We start from the raw sequence: 15,834 nt of genomic DNA, 5'->3' as shown, positions 1-15,834 counted from the left end.
ATTGATAAATGCTTTCAATAATAAAATCAAAAAGGAAAGAAAAATGAAAAAGAATTTGAGCTAAATTTATATCAACAAAACTATTGCCGTCGTGTGCTTCAAATTATTTTTAAAATCTTCCTTAAAAGGAACCATTTTATTACCAATAGTATTTTATTAATAAAAGATTTTAATTATTCTATTAAAAATTCATAAAAATTCATAAAAACGTTACTGAACTGAACCATAAAATAGTTATTTTTTAAATAAGGATTTTTTATGATGTAAATAAATATCAATCTCTTGGTATTAAATGCGACTTAAGCAAAAGCAATTTTTATGAAACAGAATAAAATTAACATCGGAATTACACGAGTTAAAAATATATTCAAATGGAGCAGTTATTATTTTTCTAGAAATGTTTCTCTTAAGAATTCAAATAAATTTTTAAGTGATGTCATTGTCGATATTGTTTTAGAATTTATGTTCGGATTTATATTATTTTAGAATTTATGCTCGGATTTATATTATTTTAGATTTAATTTTAAGAACATCGGAGCGCAATTCAAAAATTAAACATCGGAATTAAGCGACTTAAAAATAAGTCAGATGAAATCATTCATATTTTTCTATAAATATTTCTTTTAAGACCTGATACAAATTTTTTACGTGATGTTATTGTTTATGTTATTTTAGAATTCATGTTAGGATTTATATTATTTTAGAATTAATGTTAATATTTATATTTCAGAATTTATGTACGATTTATATTATTTTTGAGCTAACAGTAAAATTTTTATTATTTTGATTTTGTTCTAAAGATTTTTATTATTTAAAGCAGTATTTAAAATATAGATAAAATGTATACTAAAAGTATTGATAATTAAAAGTAGTAATTTTAATTATCAATAAACACTGTAAAGAAAATCCGGATCAAATTACGGTAAAAAGTATTGTTTTTTACAGTGTAATAAGTTACCTTTTAACGCAAGAATTCTATAATAAATACACTGTTGTTTATTATCTAAACCTTCAAAACTAATAGTTAATTTCTGGTTGTCATTAGGACCATGTAGTTAATTCGTTTTTGTTTATTTATGCTTATTAAAAAAAGTGTTGTTGTTTTCGATAGATGACCTATTTTTTAAAATTTTTTTTCAATATTCGGGAACATTAAAAAGACTTTTCATGGTCGGAATATTATTCTAACAGGTTAAAAAACCAGCTAATTATGGCATAAGTTAAACGACATTTTGAATTGTTGAAGGAAAATGCATTTAGCTAAATTAGTGAAAAGTTAAAATTGTTGAAAATGTTCTTTCTGTCTTCTGTGTAGCTTGCAATTTTCTAAACTGTATCACTAACTTTTGCTTGCTAACTTTTGCTAAACTTTTGCTTTCATCGAATTTTAAAAAATGAATAAATAAATGAAAAAAAGTAAAAGGTTTTAAGAGTTTAATTTTATTAAGTAAAAGTTAAGTAAAAAATTAAGAACAATAATAAAAATGTGTTTACCATTGCTCGTTTCCTTATTTTTTTATAAATAACCAATCACGCGTAATATATTTTTATTTATACCTCAAATATGTACATAATGAGTGATGCTTGGGAAAAAAAGCTATCAAACTAGATGTATAAGAATATTTTCCTCATTATAGCAAATTTCTAATAACCGAAACCTAGGCCATCGCCTTTAAAATGGAACATTTCACATCATATTTTTCGTAACAACTATGCATTTTATAGCTTTTTGTTGAAATATCTTGTCATAATAATTGTTTGTGACAAAACAAGCTTACATTATCAATAAAATTTTTATTACATTTTAATGGTCTTGTCTTTTTAAGTAATGTTAAGAAAATTCTATACATTTCTGAATTTAATTGCATTTCTAAAGAAATATGTTAAAATTATCTTTCAAAATTTGCACAACTTACGCGCTATTGCTATAAAATAATTCGTGACAAGAAAAGCATCTGAAGCATTTCTCAATCCAAAATGATACTTTTAAGAGAAAATTAGTAGTTTTTTTTAAAGAAAACGATTTTACGAGTGCAGTTTTTTGAAATAATTTTCCAACTTTCAATTTGAACCATTTTATTCGGTAAGGATTTAATAAAACACTACTTCGAATAATTTCTAACTTAAACAGTTGCGATATGCCCTATATTATTTCAAAACAATCTTTTTAATTGAAAAAATAACATTTTTTTCTGAGAAAATGATTCTATGAAAGCGTGACTTTTAGAATTTTGTTCCTAGGACTTTTATTTTAGACACTTGGTTTTAAACAAAATAAGACAATTTCGAACATCAAATAATCAAAACACTATTTGAATAACAAACTGAAGAATAAATTGTAACAAAAAAATTGTTTTATGTCTTAACCCAGACAAAATATGCATTTAAGAAATAATAAGAACGCCTTTTTTATGAAAATGATTCTATAAAAAGTTATTTTTCGTATTCTAGTTTTAAACATTTAAAACATGAGCTGTTAAATAAAATAAGCTAGTTTTTTCGTATTGAATTATCAAAGCATTATTTGGATAACAGTCTGAAGAATAATTCTTATTTAAAAAATAGCACAATATTATTCATTTCAGAAATTATTTAATTAAGAAAAACAATGCAACCTTTCACCAAAACAATTCTATAAATGACGATTGTTTATTTTTTTTAAATTTAAAATATAATTAGAAGCTTTTTGGGTAATAACTTACATAATTATAACAATCGATTTTGAGATGTGCAAAATGTGCTATTTCATTAAAAATATCTTTTATAAAAAAGTATAATAATATTTTAATAAAAAATAATTTTAACATTTTAACATATTCAATAATTTTTTACGTGCCATTAAAACTTTAAAACTTTATAAATAGTACAATAAAAGAAAATTTTTCTTTGTATGCTTTTATTATTGAAAAAGATTTTACTTTCAACGCAGATGTTTTATTTAAGATGTTTTGTTTCCATTTTTATCTCTCCAAATTTTTTCTTTGTTTTATCTCATGGTTCAATAACCGCAAGAAACATTACGATTGAAATATTTATATAAAAAACCTGATAAAATATTAGTCATTTATACTTTTCTAAAACGAAAACATCAATGCTTTAAGTAAAATACCGGTGTATAACGAAAAAAAAAAGAATAAGTACATGTGTAAAGTTAGAGCCATCACGATATGTCAATACAGGTGGTATGATATTGTTGGAATGGAGTGCAAGATAATATGCATTCACCTATTTCACTGAGTCTAAGGTAATATGCCTTCATTTATTTTACTCATAACCATACAATTTTTTTCTACATTTAATCGATTAATTTTTAAATTCAAGATATACATATTTAAAGCAAAATAAATTATCAAATATATGAAATGACCAACTTCAAAACAGTGCATTATCAAATATGTAAGAGATGGATATATGAATATAAAGCATATTTATTGAAAAATATTTATTCTGTACTGTTAACTAAGATGTGAAATAAATCAATTTTTGAGTTACGTTTAATGAAATATTTTATAAATATTTCCAAACAACATTATAAAAAGATCTTAATGTAGCTTAAAAGAAAAAAAATCTTAATTATTTAAAATTAAGCAATTCAAAATTTCATTATATTAAAGTACACAAAATTATACATTAATTTTTAAAAAATATAAGTGATTATTTTTATGTGCTTTGGAAGTAAATAAGAACTGTTAACAGTAACAGGTCATGTTTTACGAAAATTGTACTCATATTAATTATAAAGGACTATATTTTTATTTTTGTCGAAATTATAAATAAACTGCTTACTGTAGCATGTCACATTTTGCAAAAATGATTCTCACAAAAATTATTAAGGACAATATTTTTATTTACGTCGAAATTAAAAATAAGCTGTTAACTATAACAAGTCATATTTTGCAAGCATGGTACTCACATAAATTAAAGATGACTATTTTTATTTTAGTCGGATTTAAATTTAAAATATTAATTGTAAACTGACACAATTAGAAAAATAATCCATTTAAGCGACAATTAAAACAGAAATAAACTGAAATAATTTAACTTGAAATCTTCTTAAAGCCATATTCAAGAAATTTATCTTAAAAATATCCTAATATTTAGCATATGTTTATGAATAAAATTAGCTCATGAAATTCGCAAGTTTAAATTAATTTTTAAACAAAGAGAAGACATTTTTTTAAAAATACAAAAATTATTTAATCCTAGAAATGTTTAAAATATTTGATTTTGAATCTATACATAAAACCATTGTTCACATAAAAAACAATATCTGCATAAACACTGTACATTAAATCAATTCAAAAAATTTGTTTGAGTAATTTATAAAATAACTGTCTCTACACGCAGTTGATATTCGCAAAAGAAGTTAAGAAAAATTAGAAGCACGCTATTTTAACAGCCTTAAGAATGAAATAAAATTAAAAATTTATAATCGTTGAAAACATGCAAATATTTGAAATTCTGTTTATAATTTAATTTTTTCTTTAAAATCGTTTAATAAAAACAAAGTTTAAAACACATTCACAAAATTTTGATGCAGTGAAAAATTTAAAAAAAAAATTAAAATTAAATTATCTATTTGATATAAACCCGTACAATTTGTACAATTCATTACAAATATTCTTTTCTTAACGTTTGAGGAGAATATTCAGCAAAAAAAAACTTTTTTGGTATTTGTATTTTTTTTATACAGATTATAACCAACAAAAAAGAAATTTTATATAAATCAGTTTAATTCAACCTCAAATGAAAACGTTAATAAAAAAAGGAATAACCCTCGAACACAATGCATATATTTATAATTCTCTTTGTAATGTAAATTGTTTAATAAAATCATTTGATGAAAACGAAGTTTAAAACACACGCACAAAATTTATTTTCGAAGAAAAAGAAATTAGAATAGAAATTGAATTAAAAAATAAATTCCCAAATATGGATAAATTCTTACAATTCAAACAATTCATGAAAAAATGCCCTTTTTAAATGCTTGAAGAGAATATTCAACAAAAAAAACTTCTTCACATAATTATTATTATTATTATTATTTTTATTTTTATTATTGCGATTATTTTTATTTTAATTGTTACAAATTATAACCAACAAAAAAGAAACTTTTATAAAAGAAAATTTATTTAAACAATCTTAATTCCTCCTCAAATGAAAATGAATAAAGAACAATTGCTAAAACCAAATTAAACTAAAACAACATAATTATTTGCTAGCAAAAGTATATAATTATCAATAGATTTAGAATTAATTCTTACCATTCATCTACAAGAAAAAGCAATATCCAATCCACACTTTCTTAAAGCTTCCTGCTAAAGAAATTACTCGGAAGTGCACATTAAATCCTTTCTATAACCATACACTTTATCAAAAAAGAGAAAGCATACTTTCACAGCACCTTGCGTTTAGCAATAGAACAAACATTCAATCAATTTGGATTTGATAGGCGAAAATTGGCGAGCGGCTCGTATGCGTCACCAACCTATAAAGTGCGAGCTGCCAGTTTGTGTCAGCTGATAGTAATCAGCTCAACCGGTTCAAACGATGAGAGTAAGAGTAGCGGCAAGTCTTCTGACGTAACTGACTTGCCTTTCGTAAGTTTAGGTCAGTTGCTCGTTATAAGAAAAAAAAAAATTTTTTTTTTTTACTCTCTCATTTCCTTTTCAGCCATTTAGAGAAAACGGGTAATGTCAAAAGGGGTACACTAGGGGACTTAGGTGACCGCATTGTGATATTACATTAATTGAGGTGTGAACTTATTATTACGAAAGATGTGTTTTTTTCTAAGTTTCCGTCTTTGTGTTTTTTTTTAAATTGTTATTGTTTAATCGTAAAGGTATTTTGTTCTCCTTAAAATCACTTCAAAGTAATTTTAATTTTTTCATCAATTATTGTCTGAGAAATATATGTAATTTGTATTACGAAAAAAATTTAAAAAAATGCTTAATTTGATCGAAGAAAATTTTTAAAAGTCTTACGCTTATTTAGCGAAAATTGATCTATATATATAAAGTCATAAAATTGGCACTATGCAGTTATAACCTACAGAAAAATTAAAAAAGTTTCAGGCTTATTTTGCAAAACGTGATCAATAAAGATTGTTTTTTATCTTATCGTAAAGGTATTTTGTTTTCCTTAAACTCTCTTCCAAGTAATTTTAATTCTTTTATCAATTATTGTATGTTGTTTGAGAAATGTATATAATTTGTATTAAGAACATAAATAAAATGCTTAATTTGAAAAAGAAAAGGAAAGGTCTCACGCTTATTTTGCAAAAACTGTCCTATAAATGCAAAGTCATAAAATTGGCACTATACAGTCATATGCCTACAGAAAAATGAAAAAGGTCTAACGCTCAGTATGAAAAAATTAATCTATAAATGTGAAGTCATAAAATTGGCACTATACTATCATATGTCTGCAGATAAATTGAAAAAGACTAACGCTTATTTTGCAAAAACTGATCTATTAATATAAAGTCATAAAAGTGGCACTATACAATCATATGCTTACAGAAAATTTTAAAAAGTCTTACGCTTATTTTTTAAAAATTGATCTATCAAATATAAAGTCATTAAGCTGGCACTATTCAGTTATATGCCTACATGAAAATTAAACTAAATGCAGTCATTGATTTTAGTTGCAATATATTTTAGAGTTGCCTTTGTTGGTAAAAGCAGTTCAACTAAATTAGACTTATGAAACCGAATTTAAATAATTCTTCATTACATTTTTCTTTGTCTTATGCTTAAAATAATAAAATACTTAATTTAAAAATAAGAATTTAAAAAATTGCTACAATCATTTAGCTAAAATTGTTAATATTGTAATTGACTAAATTGTAATTGTAATATTGTAAATGACTAATTGTAATTGACTAAATATGTAGTCATTTTCTGTACATTCTTATGCGGACAGTAAAGTTAAACTGAATGCAGTCATAGGTATAAATTCTAATTCTTTCTGGCGTTGCTCTTGTTTGCAAAAGCTGTTAAACTACAATTAACTTAATAAACTGAAATTAATATTTTTCTTTTTCTAGACAAAATCTTCAATATAATTTGGATTAATTTTAAAACTTTATTTTTGGTCAAATAAATCTTCTTCTTCCTATTAATAATTTAGTCGAGTTAACCTTGATTTCTACTTCAACATAAAAAAGTACTTTCGCATTATATTAGGGGGACCGGAAAGTAATGCCGTTTCGGTGCATTTGATATTTGTTATCAAGATTTTATTTTTAATCAATAATGTATTCACCCTCGTTAGCAACAAACTTTCAATGCCAGATCAAAAATGAATCGAACTGGATCGAAAAAAATGAATTGGTTTTTAAGATTAACGAATATTTAATGCACCGAAACGACATTACTTTCCGGTCCCCTTAATATTAGATATCCTTAAAGGAATTACTTTCTAAACTAGGACTTTTTCTCTCTAGTCTTTCTTTATATTGCTTTATAATTCAAAAATAGTAGAAATTTAGCAAATGTTCAGCTGTTGCGCACGTTTAATTATATAACTGGCTTTTTTGCTTGTTTGAATTATAAATTGGAAAGAATTAGAAAACTTACATCAGAAACCATAGGTGTTCGAGATTCATAAAAATAGAAGCAGCTCTGCAGCTGCAAATGAAGTTCATAACCAAATTAAGTGCACTATCATAACCAAATTAAGTGCACAAGAATAATAATTCATAGCCTAAAATCGTCTAACTGCACTTGAAAAATTCCCCATCAAATTACGGTAAAAAGTACCTGCAATCAGGATGACGGTATATTTAACTACTGAAACTATCTTTACTGTAAAATGTAAGGGAACAAAAAATCTGACGAACCATAATTTTTTGAGTCATATTTACTATAAAATCACTGAATAGCTGTATTAAAATAAATATTATTGTAAAAAAAACGGTGAAAATTTGTACCGGTACTTTTTTTCCAGTAATCAGAGTTAACATAAATTACTGCAAAAGTTTTCAATAGGAATTCCTTTTTAAAGAATAGATTAAACCGCAGCAACACATCAACGATCATAATACGTAATAATATTAAACAAGTAATAAAAGATTTAATGTTCTAAGTATCCACGAATTGGCCATAATTTATTTTACACTAAATGTCAATATGAAACAGGTTTATGAGCGAATTCTTCTATTACCCTCTAAAAGTCTAAAAAGAAACTGTAAGTTATCTAACACGTCCATTAAAACCAGAACTTACAGGGGCAAATGGCAACGAAATAATTTTATCCTAACATCACTTTCTTCTGAAGTGAGAGCCAATAGTTATTACAAAAATAAAAAATTAAAAAAAAACCTTGGTCAATCATTTCCTCCTTGCTTTTTTCTTACTTAATAAACGTTCCAATTCCTCACGAATTTTAACTGGGCAGTTGTGTTTGTGTAACATTCATTAACCTTCGGGAAAATAAATAATAATTCATTTTATTACTTTTTACTAGAATTAATGTAAATGTTTGATTTGTATTAATTTAAAACTAGTGAGAGCTGTGTTTTCAAAACACAAATTTTCTCCATACTTTTAGAATTATTTGGAAATTAAAAATCTCATGTCAACTCTTATTTTTGATAATTTAGTAACCCGTGAGCTTTGTTTCGTAATTCTTGAAAATAATTTTGTTACGAGCTTGGGTGATTAGTGACGAATCGCGTTATCTAAAATGTCTGAAGAATAATAATTTATCTTATTATTTTTTTTTTGAATTAATGTAAATGTTTGATTTGTATTCATTTAAAACAAGTGAGAGCTGTAGTTTCAAAACACAAATTTTCTCCTTACTTTTGGAAATTAAAATTTTCATGCCAACTCTTATTTTTGATAATTTAGTAACCCGTTAACTTTGTTTCGCAATTTTTGAAGATAATTTTTTTACGAAGTCGGGAGATTTTTGACGAAACGCGTTATCTGAAATGTTTGAAGAAATTACTTCGTTCCTCGTACGTTTTCACGAGCATTCTAGGAATTTTCAAACTCTTTTTATTTGATTTTAAAATCGTGCTTGATAATCAGACTTCCGGTGTTTATTTCCTGACGAATATACTCGTTTACTAAGACAACTTTTAATGTATGTCGTATTACTTAATCAATGCGTTAATCGATGTACCCTTTAGTTCTGACGAAATTCGTATCCAGGTGAAATGAAAACGACAAGTGAGGATAGTAATTTCATCAGTTTGACGTAATAATTCAGCGTAGTTTCTCCAGGAAATGATTTGGACAAAAATTGCATCGTCCTCTTTTTTGCAGTGATATAGCCAAAGCAAAGATAATTTTGTACAAATTGAAAGAAGAAATATAGCAAAATACATTGACAACTAAGGTTGATAATGTTGCTTCATAATTTTGCATTTTATTATGGACTTCTTTAAATTTGCTTATTAATTTTAACAAAATATTTGAAACTGTTCATTTTTGCTTTCGTTATTTTTCATAAAGTATACTGGGATAATTTCATTTTTTAATTGAAAAATTTTCTCGATGATTACTTAATTTAAATACAAAAAATTCAATATTTCTCATAATACACATTAAACTGAAAATTTATTTCAGTCTAAGTTAAGCTTATTGCGTAGCAGGCTTTCATCAATATTGTACAAGAAGTAATTTTTTACTGAATTTGCTTTCCAAGTAAAAATTTCTTGTCCTCGGTCAAAAGTGGACTTACCTAATTTTTGAGCCAGGCTGGTAGATTTTCCTGTTGAACTAAAATAATTTTTTGCTTAATTTGATTTTTAAACAAGACTTTTTATATAAATTTTCAAACATTTATTTATTTTTTAAATAATCAAACGGCAAAACTTGTCAAAGATGCGAAATAACAAATAACTTTTGTTGCAACGAAATATATTTCATTTTTCCCTGAAACGAAACCTATGATGCCTAACTTTCATTGAAAACTTTTTAAGAGTGCTGCTATCTAGTGTCAGAATTAAGAAACGTTATGCAAGATAAATAATAGAGATACATAAAACAGAAAGGATTCTGTGAAAATAGAAACCAATTTCGAGATTTGATATTGTTGAAAGAATCAATTTCGAGCTTTGATATTATTGAAAAAACCAATTTCGAGTTTTGATATTGTTGGAAGAACTTTTTTTTCTTCCTCCGTTCGTTCAGTTTGCTCTTCAAAAGTTAGAAATTGGTGATTTCGAATTCAGAGAAAATCAAGATGTTAAGCAATAATAAAATCCTTTTAAGTCAACAAAATAATTTGGGATGTTTTACTGATACGGATTTTATTTTAACAGCAAATATAATTTATACCAATTCAACTCTAAAACGTAAAAAAAGTTCAAGAAAGAAAAATAAATAAATAAAATAAAATTAATAAATTAAATTGCTTATGTATACAAAACATATATTAATGTTAAGTATAAAATATCATTTTTAATTTTGCTTCAACAAAAACAACAACTGTAAAAATAATAAAACGTAAGAATCTCAATATAGTATCAAGTGAAAAATTTCAAAATTCATTTTATTCACTTTTTAATTTGTTCTTTTTTTTTATCATTTATCACTATATTTAAATAATCGATACTTTTAGTTGAATTACCATTAACTTATAGAGTTTTGAACGTAACAAATCAGGTTCATATAGACTAATTAGTCTCTTTCTATTTTGAATGGACCAAAATAAAGAAAAATCTCGGTGCCAGCATATCACCAATTTTAAGAATTTTTTTTAAAAGAAAGTACATGTTAAAAAAAGACAAAAATATTTTTTTTTATTATTTTTTGACCAATACTTGAAATTTAACTCAGTTTACCAAAATTGTGTAACTAGAAAATATATCTCATGTGTAATGTTTAAAACTTTTTTTATTTATGTGGCAATTTTCTTAATTTTGATAATTGAAAAAAAAAAAGACGAGAGCTGTGTAATAAAACTAATAAAATGATGCGAATATTTATATAAGTATTTAAACTTTTATATTGAAATTATTTTTGGGCACAATTTTTTTTAAAAATATTTGGAAATTTTTATACTGATATTGCAATTCTTACCCCCTCAGATTCTTCTCACGTAATGTACAATCAAAATTTCAAACGTAAAAAAACAGAATGGTGTTTTTATTTTTGGTTGTTAAAAAATAATTAGAAGCTTTCAGCCAAACTATTTCAAGACCTTTCTGTAGCACTGTAGAAAAAATTCTAATTCAAATTATGATAGAATATTCCGGCACTCATGGTATCAGTACTTTTTACCATAAAACCCATTTTTATCGTAAGATTTCACGAAACAAAAATCAGATATGCCGTAATTTTTTACATTAATATTTAATGTAAAATAACCGAGACACTGTAATTAATTAAATATTATGGTAGAAAGGGATTTTACGCATGCTGCACTCAGGGTGCCAGCACTTCTTATCGTAATTTTTTACACTGTACCACAATATTTTACTGTCATCCACAAATGTTACCAATCTTCGGTTAAAAATTCCGAGATTTTAGTGATTCTATAGAGCTAAAAACACGGTAAATTATATCATGTTCGGGTAATTTTGAACAAATTTTGTTTTCTCGGTGTAGGCTTGACAAATTAATATAAATTTATAAGGAACATCACAAGGATCAGACCACGATTAAACTGTTGTCCACTTAGTCTCATATATGTAAATTTTGTCTGTTGCTTATTTTTAAGGAGCGACTCTAAAACCTAAATTAAACTATAATTAATATGTTTAAAGAACACTAATCAGTTTAAACCCGATGTCTGGAAGTATTATTTCTCAACAAGTCATTTTCCATATTTCTAGACTTCATAATTGAAATTTTCCAGAGCAGTGGGACATTTTATTTTCCAGATTGAAGTAGTTCATATTTAAAATTTTCCAGAGCAGTGGAACATTTTATTTTCCAGATTGAAGTAGTTCATATTTAAAATTTTCCAGAACACTGGGAGATATTATTTTCCAGATTGAAGTAGTTCATATTTAAAATTTTCCAGACCACTGAGACATTTTATTTTCCAGATTGAAGTAGTTTATATTTAAAATTTTCCTGAACACTGAGACATTTTATTTTCCAGATTGAAGTAGTTAATATTTAAAATTTTCCAGAACACTGGGACATTTTATTTTCCAGATTAAAGTAGTTCAGATTTCAAATTTTCCAGAACACTGGGACATTTTATTTTCCAGATTGAAGTAGTTCATAATTAAAATTTTCCATAACACTGGGACATTTTATTTTCCATATTTATAGAATTCATACTTGAAATATTCCAAAAAATTGGGCAACATGCTGAAAATTAGCTTCTTTAACAGTTCAATGTATAACTCAGTGTATACTTACTGAAAGCATATAATAAACTTCACGTTCTGATGACAAATTCATACACATATATTATTCATCATGATATCAAGCCAAATCCATCATGATGGAATTACTAAATTTATTCTACATTTTTCACATATTAAATCATATTTTATTGTTAGTTTTACCAAATTCATTACCAAAGTGCTTTGATCAAAATTACCGAGCTTCTCTTTGAGAGATCCATAGAGCCAGATATACGCTAACCATTACCATATTCCGATAGTTTTAACAATATTTTTTTCTCAATGTACAGTTTTCAGTTCTCCCAATGTTTTGTGGTTTCGACCACCAAATTTTTTTTAAAAACTGTATCCATTGAAATTTTAAAAAATCATCAAATTTTTTGTTTAAATAATGAAGTGTAAGACTTTTAGTCTGGTTTCCACTTCATGAAATGAAATTCCATGCCTTGGTCATGTGTATTTTAAAGTATGCTGAATATTTTAAAATGCACATCAGAGTATTTATTTGAGTATTTATTTTATTAACAGTGAATGTTTCTTTTAATCAAACCAGCTTTTCTAATATGATATGAAAAATTATACCTGAAATAATTCTTGATTGATTATAGAATGAAATCACTACTTAATTAACTTTTGAGAGAAATAACTAAAAGTTGTTGTGTTTTTGAAATCTTTAAGATTTTTTTTAAATTTCTTACTGCTGGGTACTGATTAGTAAAAGTAAATACCAATAATTGTTTTGAATGAAAAAAAGCAGTTTTTTAATTTAAAATAAAATTTCTTTCTTTAAAATCGCATAAATTGTACAAATTTTTAGAATTTATACAGTTTAGTTATCTTTAAAGAATATTTAAAGAAATTACATTTATTACAAATATTTCATGTAAGTGATGCTTGACTATACTTTTTTTAAATTATTTTCTTAGTCAGTATAAGAATGCGTCTGGGAATTTTTGGTTTTCTTAAAGGAAATTCATTAAGCTGTTACAATAAAAGATAAAAAAAATTTTGAAGTAAATATCTTTAAATAGTAGAATGGATGCGCATTGCTAAATGTTTGAATTCAAGAAAAAAATCATTTGTTGCATGAATGAAACATTTTTGTTGAAATTGCCAGACAGTGCGGTAATGACATTTCTGTTTTTTTTTTTATTTCTCGTAAAAAAAGAAAATGAAAAAGAAAAAAAACATACTTCCGGTACTAAAAACCAAAATATTCGGCATTTAAATCATCCATTTTTTCGATCGTACAGTAACAATTTACCAAAAATACTAGTTTTTAAAATTATAGTTCTTCTTTTAACTTATTTCAATTCAAACACTTTTTCTCTATTTTTAAACTGTTTTAAAAATTAGTTTACAAATAAACAAGCTAAAATTCAACTTTTAAAGTCTTTTTTATTGTAAGCTTTTTAATTTTAATTTAATGTTTTTTTATTTTTTAATTTTAAACATTTCACAAATTAATTAACCAATAAGCAAACTAAAATTTCGATATGAAATAATTTTTCTATTCTTTATTATACAAAAGCACCCTATCAAGTATGTAACTAACTAATTAAATAGTATAAGATCAGACTGACTGTTTACGTGTCTTTTATAGCCCATTTAAACGTAACACTTTTTATTGCATTTTTTTTAAAAAATCCAATTTAAATTTTACTTTACTTTGCAAAATTATATTCAAAATTCAATTATTTTCCAAGGATTCTTTTTTAATATTGTTCTTTTTGCTTGATTAATTCATATAGGAAAATGAATGTATTGAAATCTTTATCGTTTTTTTTCTCTCAAACTATGATACTTGATTTATTTTCCCATTCAAGTAGTTTTTTTATTTTTCCTTCCTTTCACGAGAGAGACTAAAAAAATAGCAAAAACAAACACGTTTTTGCTGATACTTTATATGTCGCATTTCTACGCATTTTCTAATATTTTATAAAATAGGTTCATATTTAAAAATTCTAATCACTCTTTCAAAAGTTTTATTTTGAATTAAATTACTGTTAGATTCTTTCATAGTATTTTTTCTCGATTGATTAAGTCAAATATGAAAAGGAATCAAGTATAAAAATCTTTATCGGTATTTTCTCTAGTACTATGATACTGAATTAATTTTTCTATTAAATTAAATTCTAAGAATATCCCAAAAATTATCCCAATATATANGCCAAAAATAGATTTAAGAACAGGATGTGGCTTTTAAAAGTGTGAGAAAGTATTTCGTTTAGAATATTTAATTAGGATGAAGTTTTATAGCAAAGAAACTAACATAAAAAGATTAATTGAAGCTTTTTATGTTACATATATATATATATATACTATATTTTCACACGGCATAATATAAGTTAACAACAATTATTGTATTTATTTATATCTCGGCTATTTGAATCTAATGTATTTTGTAGCTTTAGGCTAGAAATAAAGCTATGCAAGGTTTTATATTTTTACAAAAAATAATCAATTGGGTATTTTATTCAAGTTTATAAGTATCGCTTTCAAGTAACAAATACAGCTTGAATTTTGACCTTCAAATGTTCTAATATTGAAACAGTGTATCATGACTCAAAACTACTTTTTAAATGCAATTCAAGCAATTCTGCTCGAGTTGTTCAGTATTAAAATACATGTATAGAAACTCATCTTCACACTTCACTTATTTCGTATTCTCAAATGAAATCGAATTTCCTCTGAACAATTTTTCTTCTACAGTTTCAAAGTATTTTATTCTTTGTTTTCAATCAAGCATGAAAATGTTTCATCCATTATGAGAAGCTTTTCATTTGATGAATCCACCCAAGAACAAAATAATACATAATTGTAGTTTAAAACATTGTTGTCTTAAAAGTTTTATAGTAAACAATTTTAATGGAATAAAAAATAAATTGTTGTAAGTGCTGTACTTTAAGATGCAAAACTTATACTGTATAATTGCTACTAAGCTGATCCTTAAATACGGAGCAAATTTACTGTAACCTTAATGAAGTCTTGAGCTAAAAACTGATTCCATTTAAGTTGAACCATATTATCGGATAGCAAAGTTTAAGAAGGACGATAATATATCGTTCTACTTAACACCATTCTAAAGTTGCAACCTGATATTATTGCTCATCGTGGTCCAAAATTTCTAACTGTATATATTTTATTATTTTCTTACGAAACTTTAAACTGCTGGAATTCATTTCTTTTTAACACTAAAAAGTATCAATGATTATTAATTTCGCAGTCAGCTGGTGCAACCAGAAAAAGTCACGCCTATCCACCCTATTCAAGTCCTATCTGTCGGATTCCAACAGTTTAAAACTGAACCAATATCTCTCCGATTACAGCAGTTTTAAATTGAACCAATATCTATCCGATTCCAGTAGTTTTAAATTGAATCAATATCTATTCGATCCCAAAAGTTTTAAATTGAACCAATATCTATCCGATTCCAGCAGTTTTAAATTGAGCATTATATATCCGATTCCAGCAGTTTCAAATTGAACCAATATCTATCCGATTCCAGAAGTTTTAAA

General features: G+C 25.3%; 2 protein-coding genes across 5 annotated transcripts in view; one reads left to right on the top strand and one right to left on the bottom strand.

Annotated features, from left to right (window-relative positions):
- Positions 1-5,548, bottom strand: part of LOC107447774 (uncharacterized) — a 67,542-nt gene extending 61,994 nt beyond the window's left edge. Inside the window, exon 1 of one of the 3 annotated variants that reach the window (XM_016062787.3) lies at positions 5,265-5,548. In XM_016062787.3, coding sequence (XP_015918273.1) covers positions 5,265-5,271 — 7 coding nt within the window. In that variant the 5' untranslated portion in view covers positions 5,272-5,548. The remainder of the gene's footprint in view (positions 1-5,264) is intronic. The other 2 variants (XM_071188080.1, XM_016062783.3) reach the window with 2 other exon arrangements.
- Positions 3,154-15,834, top strand: part of LOC107447767 (uncharacterized) — a 58,605-nt gene continuing 45,924 nt past the window's right edge. Inside the window, exon 1 of one of the 2 annotated variants that reach the window (XM_071188079.1) lies at positions 3,154-3,244. The gene's annotated coding sequence lies outside the window, so the exon portion shown is untranslated. The remainder of the gene's footprint in view (positions 3,245-15,834) is intronic. The other variant, XR_011638330.1, reaches the window with a different exon arrangement.

This window comes from Parasteatoda tepidariorum, chromosome X2 (genome assembly GCF_043381705.1).
Source record: "Parasteatoda tepidariorum isolate YZ-2023 chromosome X2, CAS_Ptep_4.0, whole genome shotgun sequence".
In the NCBI taxonomy this organism is placed as follows: domain Eukaryota; kingdom Metazoa; phylum Arthropoda; class Arachnida; order Araneae; family Theridiidae; genus Parasteatoda; species Parasteatoda tepidariorum.
The sequence above is the reverse complement of the archived record's forward strand: the minus strand, read 5'-3'. Positions and strand labels throughout refer to the sequence as shown.